The following is a 13,865-nucleotide window of genomic DNA, read 5'->3' as shown; positions in this document are numbered from 1 at the left end:
AGCAAAAGTTAGTTTTGCCATATGATTAAAACATTAATTATGAAATGTAAAAGTACATCTAATTATGATTTACATATAAACTGAGGTGATGCATCAGAAGTTATACAAGGACATACGAGAAATGCATAGTGGTAAAATCTGGGTAGTATAATAAACTAAATAAGAGCAACTTGCAAGGCCAAGACTGAATTGGGTCCCTTAATTTTTTGTGCTGTTCTTCATATTTCTGTGGAATCAGTAGTGTGGCTCTTCAATCTCAAGTGTTTTTCCTTTTTTTGTTGTCATATTAAAACCAAAATGTAGCAATATGCAAGACACCTGCAAATAAAGTAATGTTCTCATGAGTTCTATGTGGAGGGTTCTGGCAGAAGGTGTTGGGAATCTGGTGCTGTATCATGCAGAGGCTTGTACTGTAAGTTGTGATCGGTTGTAACAGTGAAATAAATTTCCTGTCAAATTCCTAAGCAGAGATGCACAAGGTACCAAAATAAAAGGAACAGAAGTAAAACCAGTATGTTTTTCTTATGGAAAGATGCAGTTTACAAGCAGAATATAATCTGGAAGCATATTTGGTTTTTATGCTTTCTGTATCTTTTTTAGTAATAAATGCAACCAAATGTAGTTTTATTCTGGACTTTGCATCTGTGAACATGATTTGCTTTCAAAAATATGGACTCAGACAAGACAAAGACTCTGATTACCAGAATTGCTGCTGAATTGAGACCCAAAGAAAGTGATTAAGACTATTAGCACAGTGTGGCAAGGATACAATATTATTTTAAGAGACAGCTGTCTCTCAAAGGACTTTAAAGGACTGCTAAGGTGCTGTAAAAAAGTGTGTTAATTATACACAAAGGTTATTCAGGGATTGAGACTTCTTAGCTGTTGATACTTCACTTGCTTCAACAGCAACAGCTGAACAGGGACAGCAAGGAATCTGTCAAGGATTGAAAGTGGTTTTATATTGTATAGAGCTGAAAATAGAGATGGTAGAAGGAACAGATGAAAGACATTAGAAATTTTTTTTTTCCCCCGGAAATCTTATTTTTCCACAGTTGTCTCATCTCCAAGACACAAAAAGGAATTTGTAACTTAAAGAAAAATCTTTTTTGTGTGTGTGTTTTATAATCCTGATAATAATATTCCCTCTGGTATAGAGGACTGTAGGAAGATGGTTCTCCCACATTTATTGCAAGGTTGTCTGTATTAAATGGGCCTGTGCATTTACTGTCATTTACTGTCAGTGTTTTGGCATAATAGCTTTTCTTCCTGTGGGAAATACCAGGGAGATACTAGTTGAAGTTGTTAAAGACTGGCAAGTTTTTACTGACATCAGTGCTTGCCCCCCATAATTTCAATGAATGAGTCCTTTAAGAGACAGTCACACGAATGCAATACCTTAGCCTAGCAAAACAGGCTAGAGAGAATGCAAAATACTCACCCACTGTGCTTCTACCTGTCACTAAAAGCACAGTCTGTCAGTTATTATCTGTAGAGACCTCCTGGGTTTAAACACAGACAGCAATAAGCCTGAATGTAGTGGCAAAGCACCTCACTGAATCCTAAGATGCTTTAGTCTTGCATGTTTCAGAACTGTTTACGTAGGATTTTTTTTGGCAGACTATTAAGAAAAAAATTAACGTCACCTTAGAGAGCTGGTAATTAGTTGTAAACAATGTGATCTGAAGGGAGAGTGTTTTGCTTCCTGAATTGTTAATGTATGTGCTGCCATCTGTCTATCCATATGTGTTTTCTTTCTTTTCCTTCCCTGCACCAAGCAAATGCTATAAACCAAGGCAACAAAAAAGGACCATACTTGCTAAGGTTATACTTCTGAATCACTTTGCAAAAGCTCTTTAATCTGATATTTTCAGTCTTATTGAACAAAAAACTTTTTGAATTTTCCAAATGTTATACACTACTAGTAAAGCTTCTTAATCGTTGAAGATGATGGAATACTAATAAACATGCCTTCTTGAATTTGTACTGCCAAATAATGCTTCTGAAAAGTTCTGCAGAACAGTGTGTTCTTGTGCTTTTCATGTTACTGGGGCTACTGGAGGTCTGCCAGCGCTCTGCAACAGGGGAAGCTATTAAGATAATATACTGTGAGGGAGGTTTCAGTCTCACTGTAGGTTTTGCTTCTTGTATTAGGTGTTAGAAATCTTTAACTGATGCTAGTTTATGCCTGCTTTGTACTGACTTGCAGATACAGAAGACCAGGGAATATCTGGATGTTCCAATTTCTTCTTATTTCTCCTTAGCCTGTATCTTTAAAGAGAAAGATACAGATCTTATGCACAGATTTTCTTAGACAATGTTTAAAATTGTGCCTGAAGGTTATGTATGTTTTGAGGTATAAAATCTGAGAAGCAAGGTCCTGAGTCTGAATACATGTTCCCTACTGAAAATCTAATTTTCCTTTTCATGATGTCTTCAAATTTTGATGTATCTCGCTTTTACTTTTAGATCACAGTGAATATTATATGGATGATGTGTGCATGTTGCAGTTACTGAAGGGCCTCTGCCTGAAACACTTGGGAAGACTCATGCAAGCTGAACTGTGTTTCAGTAAAGTAATTCAAAGGTAAAAATAACATAAACAGACTTTTAACCTTTATTTTTTGTAGCTTTGGGTGAAATTTCTGATACTCCTATAGAAGTCATCATGTTAGAATTTTGAATAATTAAACTTCAGCATCCTTTTAAGGAGCTGGAATTAAAAAAACCTCTGAAAGTAGTTGGAGAACCACAGAACTTTGCTAGTATTTTTCTATAGCAATTTAACATTAATTAGCTTTATGTAAATGTGATATTTTAGACCAAATAAATCAAACTGACGGGTAATGCATTTATCTAAATACATTTGGAATAAGTATTTATGTATTTGCAGAACTATGATTATAAGTAAAGATAATTCACATGGATTTCCTGGGTTTTTTTTTTCAGAATTTAGTACCTCAGTAGTTAATGCTTCTCTACATAGCTGAGAAGTTGTTGTTGCTAATTGTTTCAGTTGAAAACTCGAGTTTCCTGTGTTATGGATTTTTCAAATACTTCAGGTGTCAGATCCATGCCTACTGCAAGGAGTCATGTAATGATTGTAGTTGTAAACTTTTTAGAATTTTTAGAGTAATTAGGCTGAAAAAGCAGTTTTCATGCATGCAGGTTTTTTAATAAATAACTTAGAAAAATTAATACTTAAGGAGAATTTGTTATGTATAATTCTATCATTTTCTTGCCATCTTGCTTTCTTTTGCCATTTCTAAGATCACAAGTGTGTTTAGTCGAGCACTTTGCAAGTTATAGGGCAGTGGGTTTTGATTGGTTACAAGTTAAAGGAATGCTATTTCTGAAAGTCCTGTTCCAAAGGTAGCTGATACAGTGGAGGCTTTTAGAGCTGAGGCATCACAAAAACCTTCAGACACTTCTTCATAGAGGGGGTGTTTTGCATGAGGACAAGTTGTCTGGTAAACTAAATGTCTACCTTCTGGTCAGCTTTATACTCTACATTTCTTGGGCTGCTACAGTACACTAAGACTCTCTATCACATAAGCAGTCTCCCTGCTTTAGACATACTTTCTGTGCCTCAAGGCTTGTCTTGGTGGATATGGTGCCTCTTTGGAAGTGTTGCTTTCAAAATACTGAGAGCTTTTCCAGTGCTTGTTGCAAACTTTGTTGTTCTGCAATATTGGTTGATGTTATTCTATCCAGATAAGAATCCCAGAGTTGATTGTAAAAGACACAGGAAAGGCCAAGATATGCGATGCCTTCTTTACCTTGTTCTGTAGTGGCAACATCAGCTTTCAGGAGTTCCAGATCCATGAAACCTGTGGGAAAGTCTGGAACAAGCAGGAATTACCCTTGATGGAGGAGGGTCAGGTTGGGAAAAGCGTGAACAGACTAGACATACATATGGCTATGGCAACTGGATACACCTAAGTACATAGGACATTCGCATATATCCATGGGTGTTGAGGGAGCTGGCCAGTGTCATTGTGACACTTAATTAGCTTTGAAAGGTCATGGCAATTAGGGGAAGTTCCTGAGGACCAGAAGAAAGCAAATTTCACCCCTATCTTCAAGAAGGGCAAGAAGGAGAATCTGGGAAACTGCAGGCCAGTCATCTTCTCATCAGTCCCTGGGAAGGAGGAGTAAATAATTCTGGAAACCATTTCCAAAAGCATGAAGGTGATCAGGAGTAGTCAGCATGGATTTATGAAGGGGAAATCATGCTTAACCATCCCTATAGTCTTCTACAATGAGATAACTGGCTCAGTAGATGAGGGCACAGCAGTGGATGTTCTTTGTCTTGAGTTTAGAAAGGTTTTTGACACCTTCTCCCACAATACCATCACAGACAAACTGATGAGGTCTCAAGTAGATAAGTGGGTAGTGAGCTGGATTGAAAACTGGCTGAACTGCTGAGTTCAGAAGGCTGTGTGATCAGCAGCATGAAGTCAGCTGGAGGCCAGTCACCAGTAGAATAATGCAGAGTTGGAGGCTAGGGCCAGTAGTTTTTAACATCTTCATTAAGGACCTGGATGATGGGACAGAATGCAACCTCAGCGACTGTGCAAGTGATACAAAGTGGGAGGAGTGGTTGATAAGCCAGGTGGGTGTGCTGCCATTCAGAGCAATCTGGGCAGGCTGGAGAAATGGGCTGACAGTAACCTCATGAAGTTCAACAAAGGGAAGTGCTAATCCCCACCTCTGGGGAGGAATAACCCCATGCACCAGCACAGGCTGGGGGCTGGAGAGCAGCTTGTCAGAAAATGCCCTCGGGTTCCTGGGCATCACAGTCAACCCCAAGCTGACTGTAAGCCCTTTGCAGCAAAGGCAGCCAACAGTGTCCTGAGTTGCAGTCAGAAGAGTGTCATCAGCAAGTCAAGGGTGGTGGTCCTTCCTCCCATCTCAGCACTGGTGAGGCCAAATCTGGAGTACTGTGTCTAGTCTTGGACTCACTGGTGTAAGAGATGTACTGGAACAAGTCTGACAAAGGGCCACAAAGCTGATTAAAGGATTGAAGCATCTGTCATACAAGAAGAAGCCGAGAGAGCAGGGAGTGTTCAGCCTGGAGAAGAGATGACCTGAAAGGGTTACCTGAAGGAAGCATGTTTTAAAAAAAAAAAAAAAAAAAAAGAAGAAACAGAGGGACAAACTCTTCTCAATGGTGCCCAGTGACAGAATGAGAGGTAATGGGCACATGCTGAAATACAGGATATACTGTTTAAACATAAGCAGAATACTGTTTTTATTGTCAAGTTGGTCAAACACTGGCACAAGTTGCCCAGAGAGACTGTGGAGTCTCCATCCATGGAGATGTTTGAAACCTGGGTGGACACAGTCCTGGACAGGTTGCTGCCATTGACCTTGCTTTGAGCAGGGGATTGGACTCGGTGATCTCCAGAGGTGCCTTCCAGCCACAGTGATTCTGAGAATTTTTTGTATTGAGTAAAAGTTGAATTTTCTGACTTCTCTGCTGATTTGTTCAGGCAAGCTAGGGTAAGAGGATCTCAGTGCTGTGTGTGGAAAGAAGTACTTGTATTATTCTGCCTAATCCAATGAACGTTTTTATCTCAAGTTATCTTTTTGGATGGTTGGGGTTTTTTTGAATGGTTAAGTCACAAAATAGGATCCCAGTCTTGGAATTGTGTTCATGCTAGATTGGGCAATGTACCACATTACAATAGGAAGTAGGAAAGAATAATTTTTTGTTCCTAGGAGGTCCTATTGGCAGTATTTTACATCCACTCTTTGCAGGTATAATTAATGTGTACAGAATTAATCAGTAAAAAAAGGTTCCAGAGTGTTTTCTCTGGCCACGTGCTTTTACATGCAGTGATTGCTTTTAAAAGTTAACTGGTCACTTGAGGAAAGGTTGTAATTAACCACTTCTGTATTTTTCTGGTTTTCTAGTGAGAAGCAAATAAAATATGATAGTTATTTGGTGCCCTTCACCCTGTATGAGTTGGGCCTCCTATACAAACAACAGGATGAGAGAGAAAAAGCAATAAGATACATAGAAACTGCAAAGTAAGTGGATTTTTTTATTTGTATCAGCCTGTAGATTAAGATTAGCTAAGTAACTTTAGCAATGAAGGCATGCAGGAAAAGTGGGGAGGGACTCTTTCTTCGGGGGTGTGGATGAGTGGTAATGGTTTTAAACTGAAAGAAGGTAGATTTAGATTAGGTGCTAAGAAAAAACTCTTCACTGTGAGGGTGGTGAGGCACTGGAAGAGGTTGCCCAGAGAGATTGTGGATGCCCCATCCCTGGAAGTGTTCAAGGCCAGGCTGGATGGGGCTTTGAGCAACCTGGTCTGGTGGAAGGTCCCTGCCCATGGCAGGGGGTTGGAACGAGATGATCTTTAAGGTCCCTTCCAACCCAAACCATTCTATGATTCTATGAGTTTTTATTTCCTCCCAGCCCCTTTGCAAAATACAAGTAATTACATATCTATGGTCTTGGCTTGGAAAAGTTGTCTGATATAGTTGAATTTTACAGTTTCAAGAAACTCTGTCCTTCAGACACAGTGGAGCCAACAATCTCAAACAAGACACTATGAAGGGAAAGTGTCTCGTTTTCATCTAGGCTTCAGAGATGCTGAGGCTCCACTGCATGCATGGAGAGAAAGGATGTATACCACCTCTGTCCCAGAGAGCAGCTGTGGGGGGCTTATGTCTGCTGCTGTAAAAGTGTTAGTGGGAGTAGGTTAAAAGCCAGTATACTTCTGACCACCTCCCTTTTTCCTTTCACATTCTGTCACAGAAGACCATTAGAGAGCTAAATTTACTGTAAAGGAGCATGTTCGCTTCATCTGTAGATTGTAGTATGGGGTAGAATTTGCTCCTTGTGTGTACAGAGAAGTATACCAATCATGCAGTAGAGTTGTAAATGTGAGTTAGAAACAGCCTCCTAACACCTTTGTTAGAAACTCAGTAGTTTTTTGGCCTTTTTTTAAAATTACATAATGTGATTTCCCTGGGTTTTATTAGTCTGGCTGAGTTGTGGTTTGAAGCTGAACATACGCTTTTAGCTAACAGCCTTTCTTTTCTGTAGTCTTCTAGCTTGTCTTTTCACAGGAAACTTCAGTAATTGGAAGGGCTGTTGAAAGGATCAAAATAAGTGAAAGAGATGCTAAGACATGGATTCAGTTTATCAGGAGAGTTGTTAGTACTGGTGTAACTCTCTGCTCAGTTTATGGGTGTAGCTTTAAATGTCTCATAACTCATCTGTGTATCAACCTCTGTTTCCTGTTGAAGGAATGATGGCTGTTAAATTTGGTACTTCCGTGTATGTATGCAGTAGAAACAATCCAGGCCAAAAATGTTTTGCTTAACAATAAAGTTATTTTTGCAGAAACAACTACAAAGACTACTCTATGGAGTCCAGGTTGCACTTCAGAATTCATGCAGCACTTGACAGCTTGAAGGTGTCACCCGCTTCAACACCTTGAATGAGGAGGGATGTTTTTCATGCATACAATAGCCTACACAATCTTTTTGCAATCTTTTTTTAATCATGGAAAAGAAACAACCTAATGATTGTTTTCTGTCATCTCTGATTTGATGTATGTCGTTCCTTTAGACTGTTCTTTTTCTGTATAGTACATATACTATATCTACTTGATACTTTAAAGAAGACCTTATATTTTGTTTGATAAAAATAATTTAATATTTGACTTGAATGGGGGATATTTTAAAAAAAAGTTGATGGTGCAATAAAGTTTAATGCAAACACTTTATTTTTTTATATGAAAACAGATGCTGGTTATGCAGTGGAACTGGTGATAATTCCTGCATTTTTTTGAAGGTTTGATTTTCTGCAGTACACTTGAGACCTTTTTGCCTCTGGAACAAAAATGCAATGTCTGCAGATAACCTTACCCATGTTTGGCATACCATATTCTGAAATTTGTGTTCCAGAGGAAAAAAATCATCATCTTAGATGTAACTTCATTTTGGGTATAAAATGAACCTGTCTGAAGTACAGTATTTTTACACTGTCAGATAAAGTTAAGCAGGGCTACAGGTATAATGTCTTTGCAGGTCTGTTTCACTCCAAGTGGTTACAGGGGATATTTTTCAGTCATAGAAAAGCAGGGCTACTAGGGACATGAAGAAGTCATGTATTCTGTATTCTTGTCCTAAAGCAGAATCAACAGTCTTACATTGTTCCTGACAGACTTGTTTAACCTGTTGGTTTTTTTTAAAAAAAGCTTGCACTGAGAGAAATTTTGTAACTTACACAGGATGTCTTTCCCTATGGGAAAAGACTGGGAAATTTTTCCTGATGTCTACTCCAAATAATTCTTGGCACAACTGAAACTGATTGCTTCCCATCTTTCCTGTCATGGATCTGGAGAAAGGATTGTTCTTTTCCTTTTTTGAAGCAGTCTTCTGATATTTAAGACTAACCCCCTTGTTGGTATTCTGTGTTCTTGGATTCCAACCAAAGTAAATAAAAATTTGCAGGATTTATTTATTTTCCTAATAATTGGAATAACTCATTAATGCAAGTTGATTGTGCATCAAAAAATTAATCCACTTTTAAACTTTGAGTTAAGAAAATGTGCATATTCTAATTATAACTTTCTACCAAAAATATGTAGTAAAATTGATACACTTATAAGTGCATGTATTTTTCTTTTCATGTTAATATGTGAGCAGCAGTATCCAATTAAGTTTCCCAATTCATTATATATGCAGATTCTGCTAGCTGTCTATTCTTAAAAATAAGAATATATTTATTTTTATTTAAACTGTTTATTTAACTGTTCTTTCACTAATTGCTGCAAAACTTGCCCATTTCCATATTTTATTAATGCTAGTATATTTAATTCTGCACAGTAAATTCATAGTAACTATGCTCCTGTATGTGATTCTCTGCCTTTAACTCCCATCCAAGAAAAAAACAGAACAAAAGAAATAGGCTAAAAACGTGTCTTCAGTAAATGAGTTACTGAAAGTTTCTAATTAAACAGTCAATATGATGTAAGTGCTATAGTTATTCTTCTCAGGTGACTGAGAGTACAGCTTTCTTCTATGACTTTATAAATAACTGAGTCATTTAATTGCATATAAATCTGTAATACAGTGGCATACTTACAGGTGAAGTAAGAGTTTAAAAGTATTAGCTAAATAAACATAACTGGTCTTTCAAAGTGGAAGCCTGATCTAAAGTCTGTCTTTACCAGTTTGTATTTGTGCCTATTGTAAATGCGTAACTAAATTATCCTGTAAAATTATACACATACAGGTTTGAAGCTTAGATACCCGAGGTGCTTATTTTAAAATATATTCTGTTGACTGTACCTGTAAAGTACAAAAGATATTTGTCTCTTTGTCAGCAGAGATTAGCATATACCACCAACTGACTTCTCTAATTACTTGCCTGTTTATACACATCTGATTATAAGCTGTAGGCAGCAAAAATAAAATTCTGTACATTATATTTTCAGATGATGTTTTCAATACCTCTTGGGTATTTACATGTTCAGTTTAGGGTTATTTTGATTTAATCTGATTGTTGTATTGTAGCTATTAAATGGGACTATTTCATTTTCTCATGAAAGATTGTGGAAACAGTTGCCAGTAAAACTTCTATAAATTGTGTTTCAAATAGTAATTCACTCTACAGAAGAGTTAGAACTGAGACTACAGACTCAGGATGGAGCATGAAGTAGTCTCTGAGCTCTTGTTCCTGTGGGGAGTGTCTTGCAGTTAGTATTTTATGGGTGATTTGGGATACAAATAAAAATTAACGGAAAGTAAACAATGAGCTTCCTTAGAAGCTGATTTTTTGAAAGTTTAGTACAAAGTGTCGTGTAGCAGTGTACTTTTTTCATGGATAATGATATTGACTGCAGAGAGAGTAAGAGAGAACTTTGTTTTCTTCAATTCAGCCTTCCAAAGTCAATATTAACACCCTGTGTATGTTACACTTTGTCTCTTTTTGGGATCAGCCTTTTTGCACTCATGCAGAGAACAGGCATATCAACACAAACTTGCAATACCCTCTTGTAGTGTTTTGATGCCCTGAGGTCCCCAGTGTAAGTACTGTTTACAGCTTGTCTCCTTTTCTATGCTGCTGTTCCAAACTTGTTTGTCAGAATGCCCAATTGATGAAGTTTTTTAGCTTTGTTCTGAATTTTTTTTCCAGCTTATTAAGGGTCGAAATATAAATGTGTGAGAGTGATTTGTAGCCCTTCACTTAAGGTAGGTCTCAGTAGAGCTGTAGAGATGCTTTGTTTTCCCAGTGCTGCAGAAGAAGCGCATGTCTCCCGATACAATATGTCATTGATGCAGTATTATTTAGTACTGCAGTATTATGTCTAAGTTAAGTGATTTGTGGGTAAGAGTTCACATGAAAATTCTATGGCTTTTTTTTTTTTTTAACCTGCTGTATACTGTACTGGGCCTTAAATACAACTCTGGTTTAGTCTTACTGCTGTGTATAATCTTGACCTCACTTGTTCATGTCCCATGGGAGTTTCGAATAATGTGCTGAAACTGTGAGCAAAGCTGAGCATTTACCTGTGGTGCTGTAGCCTCCATTGATAATATTAGCAATTATAATATGTATAAGAGCAAAGCTGAGTCCTTAGTTTAAGTAAGCAAGGCTAAACTTAGAGTTATGTTATGACAAAAGGTCATTCTGATCTTTCCGATAATAGATGTATATTTTTTTAAGGTGAGGAATAATAAAATAGCCTGGTTATAAGACAAACCTTCTCTTTGATTAAGAATTGTCTACTTAGAAAATACTGCAAAAATCTTCTTGTCTGTGCATATCATTCAGATGTTTAGTGTTTTGGTGAAAGACCGTTGTGTTATCATTTTTAAGTCCTAGCTCTCACCACTTTTTAACAAAAATTGAAAGAAAATACACGTTAAAAGAAAGCTGATTAAAGTTTGGTTTATGTCGGTTCTAATTTGCATGGGTAGGAGCTGTAGTTAGCACCTTATGGCCAGAAAAATGTGCAATAATCAGATCCTGTTACGTTTCCAAAACACCTTGCCAACTAATGTTTAAAAGAAGGAGTTTCTTGTAACAAATCCAACTTATACTTTGCAATTATTTTATTACTAATCTTAATGTTTAATGTCCTTTTGTTTCTGTATATTCTTACACTGCATAGTTCAACAAAGAATGTTTATATTTGCACTGGTGGTACGGATTATTTGCTTCTAAACTATTGAGGTTTGCACATGTTCATATCTGGTACGTGAGTAAAAGCAAGGTCAGAATAATGAAGACTGAGGGATGATGAAGTACATTCTGACCTTAAGAGCATGTAGAAATGTTCATAGTGATGCATTGGAATGATTCTCACTTCAGAGGAATAAATTGCACTTTATGCTTGTGCTACCCAGTGCTGAATTTGGCACTGTATTCTAGTTGTGCATAAATAACCTTCACCTGAAATTTATCAAAACAATATTTTTTAAAAAAAGGCCTGATCTCAAGTTTAAACACACTAACTTGGTCATATAGCTCTTTCTATGCAACCTATCTAGGCTGAGAGGTTGTACAAAGCTATCAAGGTCTAGGAGAGAATAAAAGGTCTTTGGAAATGTAGAGAGCAAATATAAAATAAACTACTTTAGTCTTTATTTCTCACCAGAGATCAAATAATAACTTTAAATGGTATAAAATACCAGAGTGATTACTAATTAACTCATTCTGTTATCAGTTATATCACTGAATTCAGTGAGAACTAGACATAATATACTCCTAAGATTGTTTTAAAATCCCAACATTAAAAACAGGGAGAAAATTATTTCGTTACATGTGTGCAGGGCTTGGTTTTAGTAACATTGAACACCTACTTTTCTAAAAGTTATTTTTTAATGTGGCATGGTTAAAAGTTTTCATAGCTGCATGTAATTTTACCTGATGCTTCCCAGCAAATAGATCGACTTAATTACCATGGTTTGAATGATATAGTTATCATAAGAACAGACAGTAGAAAATGTAGCTCACAGAAAGGCCAAAGAATGGAGATGCCTCTGTATACTTGTTGCTCTTTGTAAGACACTAATTACAACATTAGACATACCATAGTCCAGAATAAAACCTTTGTAGCTAGATTAGAGGGCTTGCAGAGCATTGAATAAAGGAAGTACATTGAACAGAAGAAGGAAAAGGAAGACACACTGAAGAAAGATACAGGCACAAAAATAGGAACTACATCTGCATTCTTGAAAGCATTTAGCAGAAGTTGTGTTACATTTCTGAGGCTAAGCTATAGTTACCTCATCAGCTCAACACTTGGACTTCCTGTATTCCAGTCAGGGGAAGGATATCAGCAGTGCTGGGACCTTAGCTCAGTTTGGTTGGTTGTGGGGGTTTTTGTTGTTTTTAAATCTGGTCTTGTCACTTACCCATTTTCGAATAAATTCTGTAGGACAGCTTCATAAAGAAATTTAAGTATTGTGGCTCTGAACTTTGCAGTTTGTAGAAGAGTAGCCTCTGGAAAAAATTAGAGCCTGTGGTTAGCATAGCAAATCAATGTTTAATGAATGCAAAATTAAATATTCTGCTTTTTCTAGAAACATAAGCATGCAGTTCCAGTCTATGGGGAAGCATCTGTCAGCTAGTAATCGCACCAAGAAATACCTTCTTAGATGTAGTCACTCATTTAAAGAGGTAACTTTTTCAAAGGCATTAGCAGTAGGAGCTGTCTGTTGTCTGTGCCATGCTTTTGTACCATAAAAACTGTAGTTAGAGCATCCAGGCTGAGTGGGCCAGATTCAATACCTACCTTATCTGAAGCCATAGGATGAAGAATACTCAGTGTTGATGACATGCCACTGTGTGGGAAGACTGTTAAGGTTTTACTGAAATCCCATTTGAGAGGTTAAATCCTTATATATTTGAGCATGTAAATGTGGATCTCAAAGCTTAATTTTCTTACCATGAAGTGGGTGTAAGACTATATTAAGATAACTTTTTTCGAGATGCTTAATGACCTGCTCTTATTTCAGTATCTAAAATCAGGGTGGAGGGATATGTAAAATTAGGTTAATGCTACTTATATAGCTTATGTTAGGCTTAACTTGTTTCAGAGCATTAGGAGATCTTCAGAATTAAACTTGATGTAGAAAAGAGGGCAGTATGAATTTAAGTATGGTTTTATTTTTAATACAGTTTTACTCAAGGGGATAGAGCTTATGTCCAGGCAAAACACAATGTCTAAATATGCTGAGGTATAGGTATAAAGCTTCCATCCAAAACACCCAACCCATCTCGATTAGATTATTTCTCTGTCTTCTAAGAGAGGTTCTGTATTGCATGCATTGATGAACCTACTTAAACAATATTCTAAAAAGGAATACAGCTGTAGTTCAAAATTTTATATGTGGTTTAGGATGTGCATGCTCAAGCTTTACTTTGACAAGATGCTTGCCTTAAATCTCTTTACAAACTCTACATTTACATTAATACAATTGCTTCAAATCAATTTGCATTATTTTTTACATAGGAACATTCAAAACTTCCCATGTTGACAATGAGAAAATGTTAGATGTTTTTTCACCTACTATTCATTGTTTTATACACTTGGAAAGAAGATGAATTGAAAGAAAAGTTTATGCTTGTTTTGTGTGTAATACAAATAAAGTTCAAGATTGATTTCTTTTCACAACCCAATGGGAAGTCCTCCTCCTGTATTTTACATGAATTTTACTCTACTGTCCATATTCTATGGAAGCAATTTATTTAATTTATTCCAGTCAATAATACATATAATATGATAATCATTGTGTCTATTTCATAATGAATCTTTGAAGTGGAGGCTGCTTTAAATCAGGTTCTTGTGAGCTTAAAGAAAAGGAAGAGGGCTGAAAGTGGAATGCATTGT

At 36.8% G+C, this 13,865-nt stretch overlaps 1 protein-coding gene across 5 annotated transcripts in view; it reads left to right on the top strand.

The window, feature by feature from the left end:
* The window catches only part of TTC39B (tetratricopeptide repeat domain 39B), an 86,480-nt gene extending 72,826 nt beyond the window's left edge, over positions 1 to 13,654 (top strand). For 4 of the 5 annotated variants that reach the window (XM_075021303.1, XM_075021300.1, XM_075021299.1 and 1 more), the window contains exons 17-19: positions 2,470 to 2,587; positions 5,920 to 6,036; positions 7,361 to 13,654. In XM_075021303.1, coding sequence (XP_074877404.1) covers positions 2,470 to 2,587; positions 5,920 to 6,036; positions 7,361 to 7,457 — 332 coding nt within the window. In that variant the 3' untranslated portion in view covers positions 7,458 to 13,654. The other variant, XM_075021301.1, reaches the window with a different exon arrangement.
* The last annotated feature ends 211 nt before the right edge of the window (positions 13,655 to 13,865 follow it).

Source organism: Buteo buteo, chromosome Z (genome assembly GCF_964188355.1).
Source record: "Buteo buteo chromosome Z, bButBut1.hap1.1, whole genome shotgun sequence".
Classification (NCBI taxonomy): Eukaryota; Metazoa; Chordata; class Aves; order Accipitriformes; family Accipitridae; genus Buteo; species Buteo buteo.
This window is presented reverse-complemented; position numbering and strand designations above follow the sequence as displayed.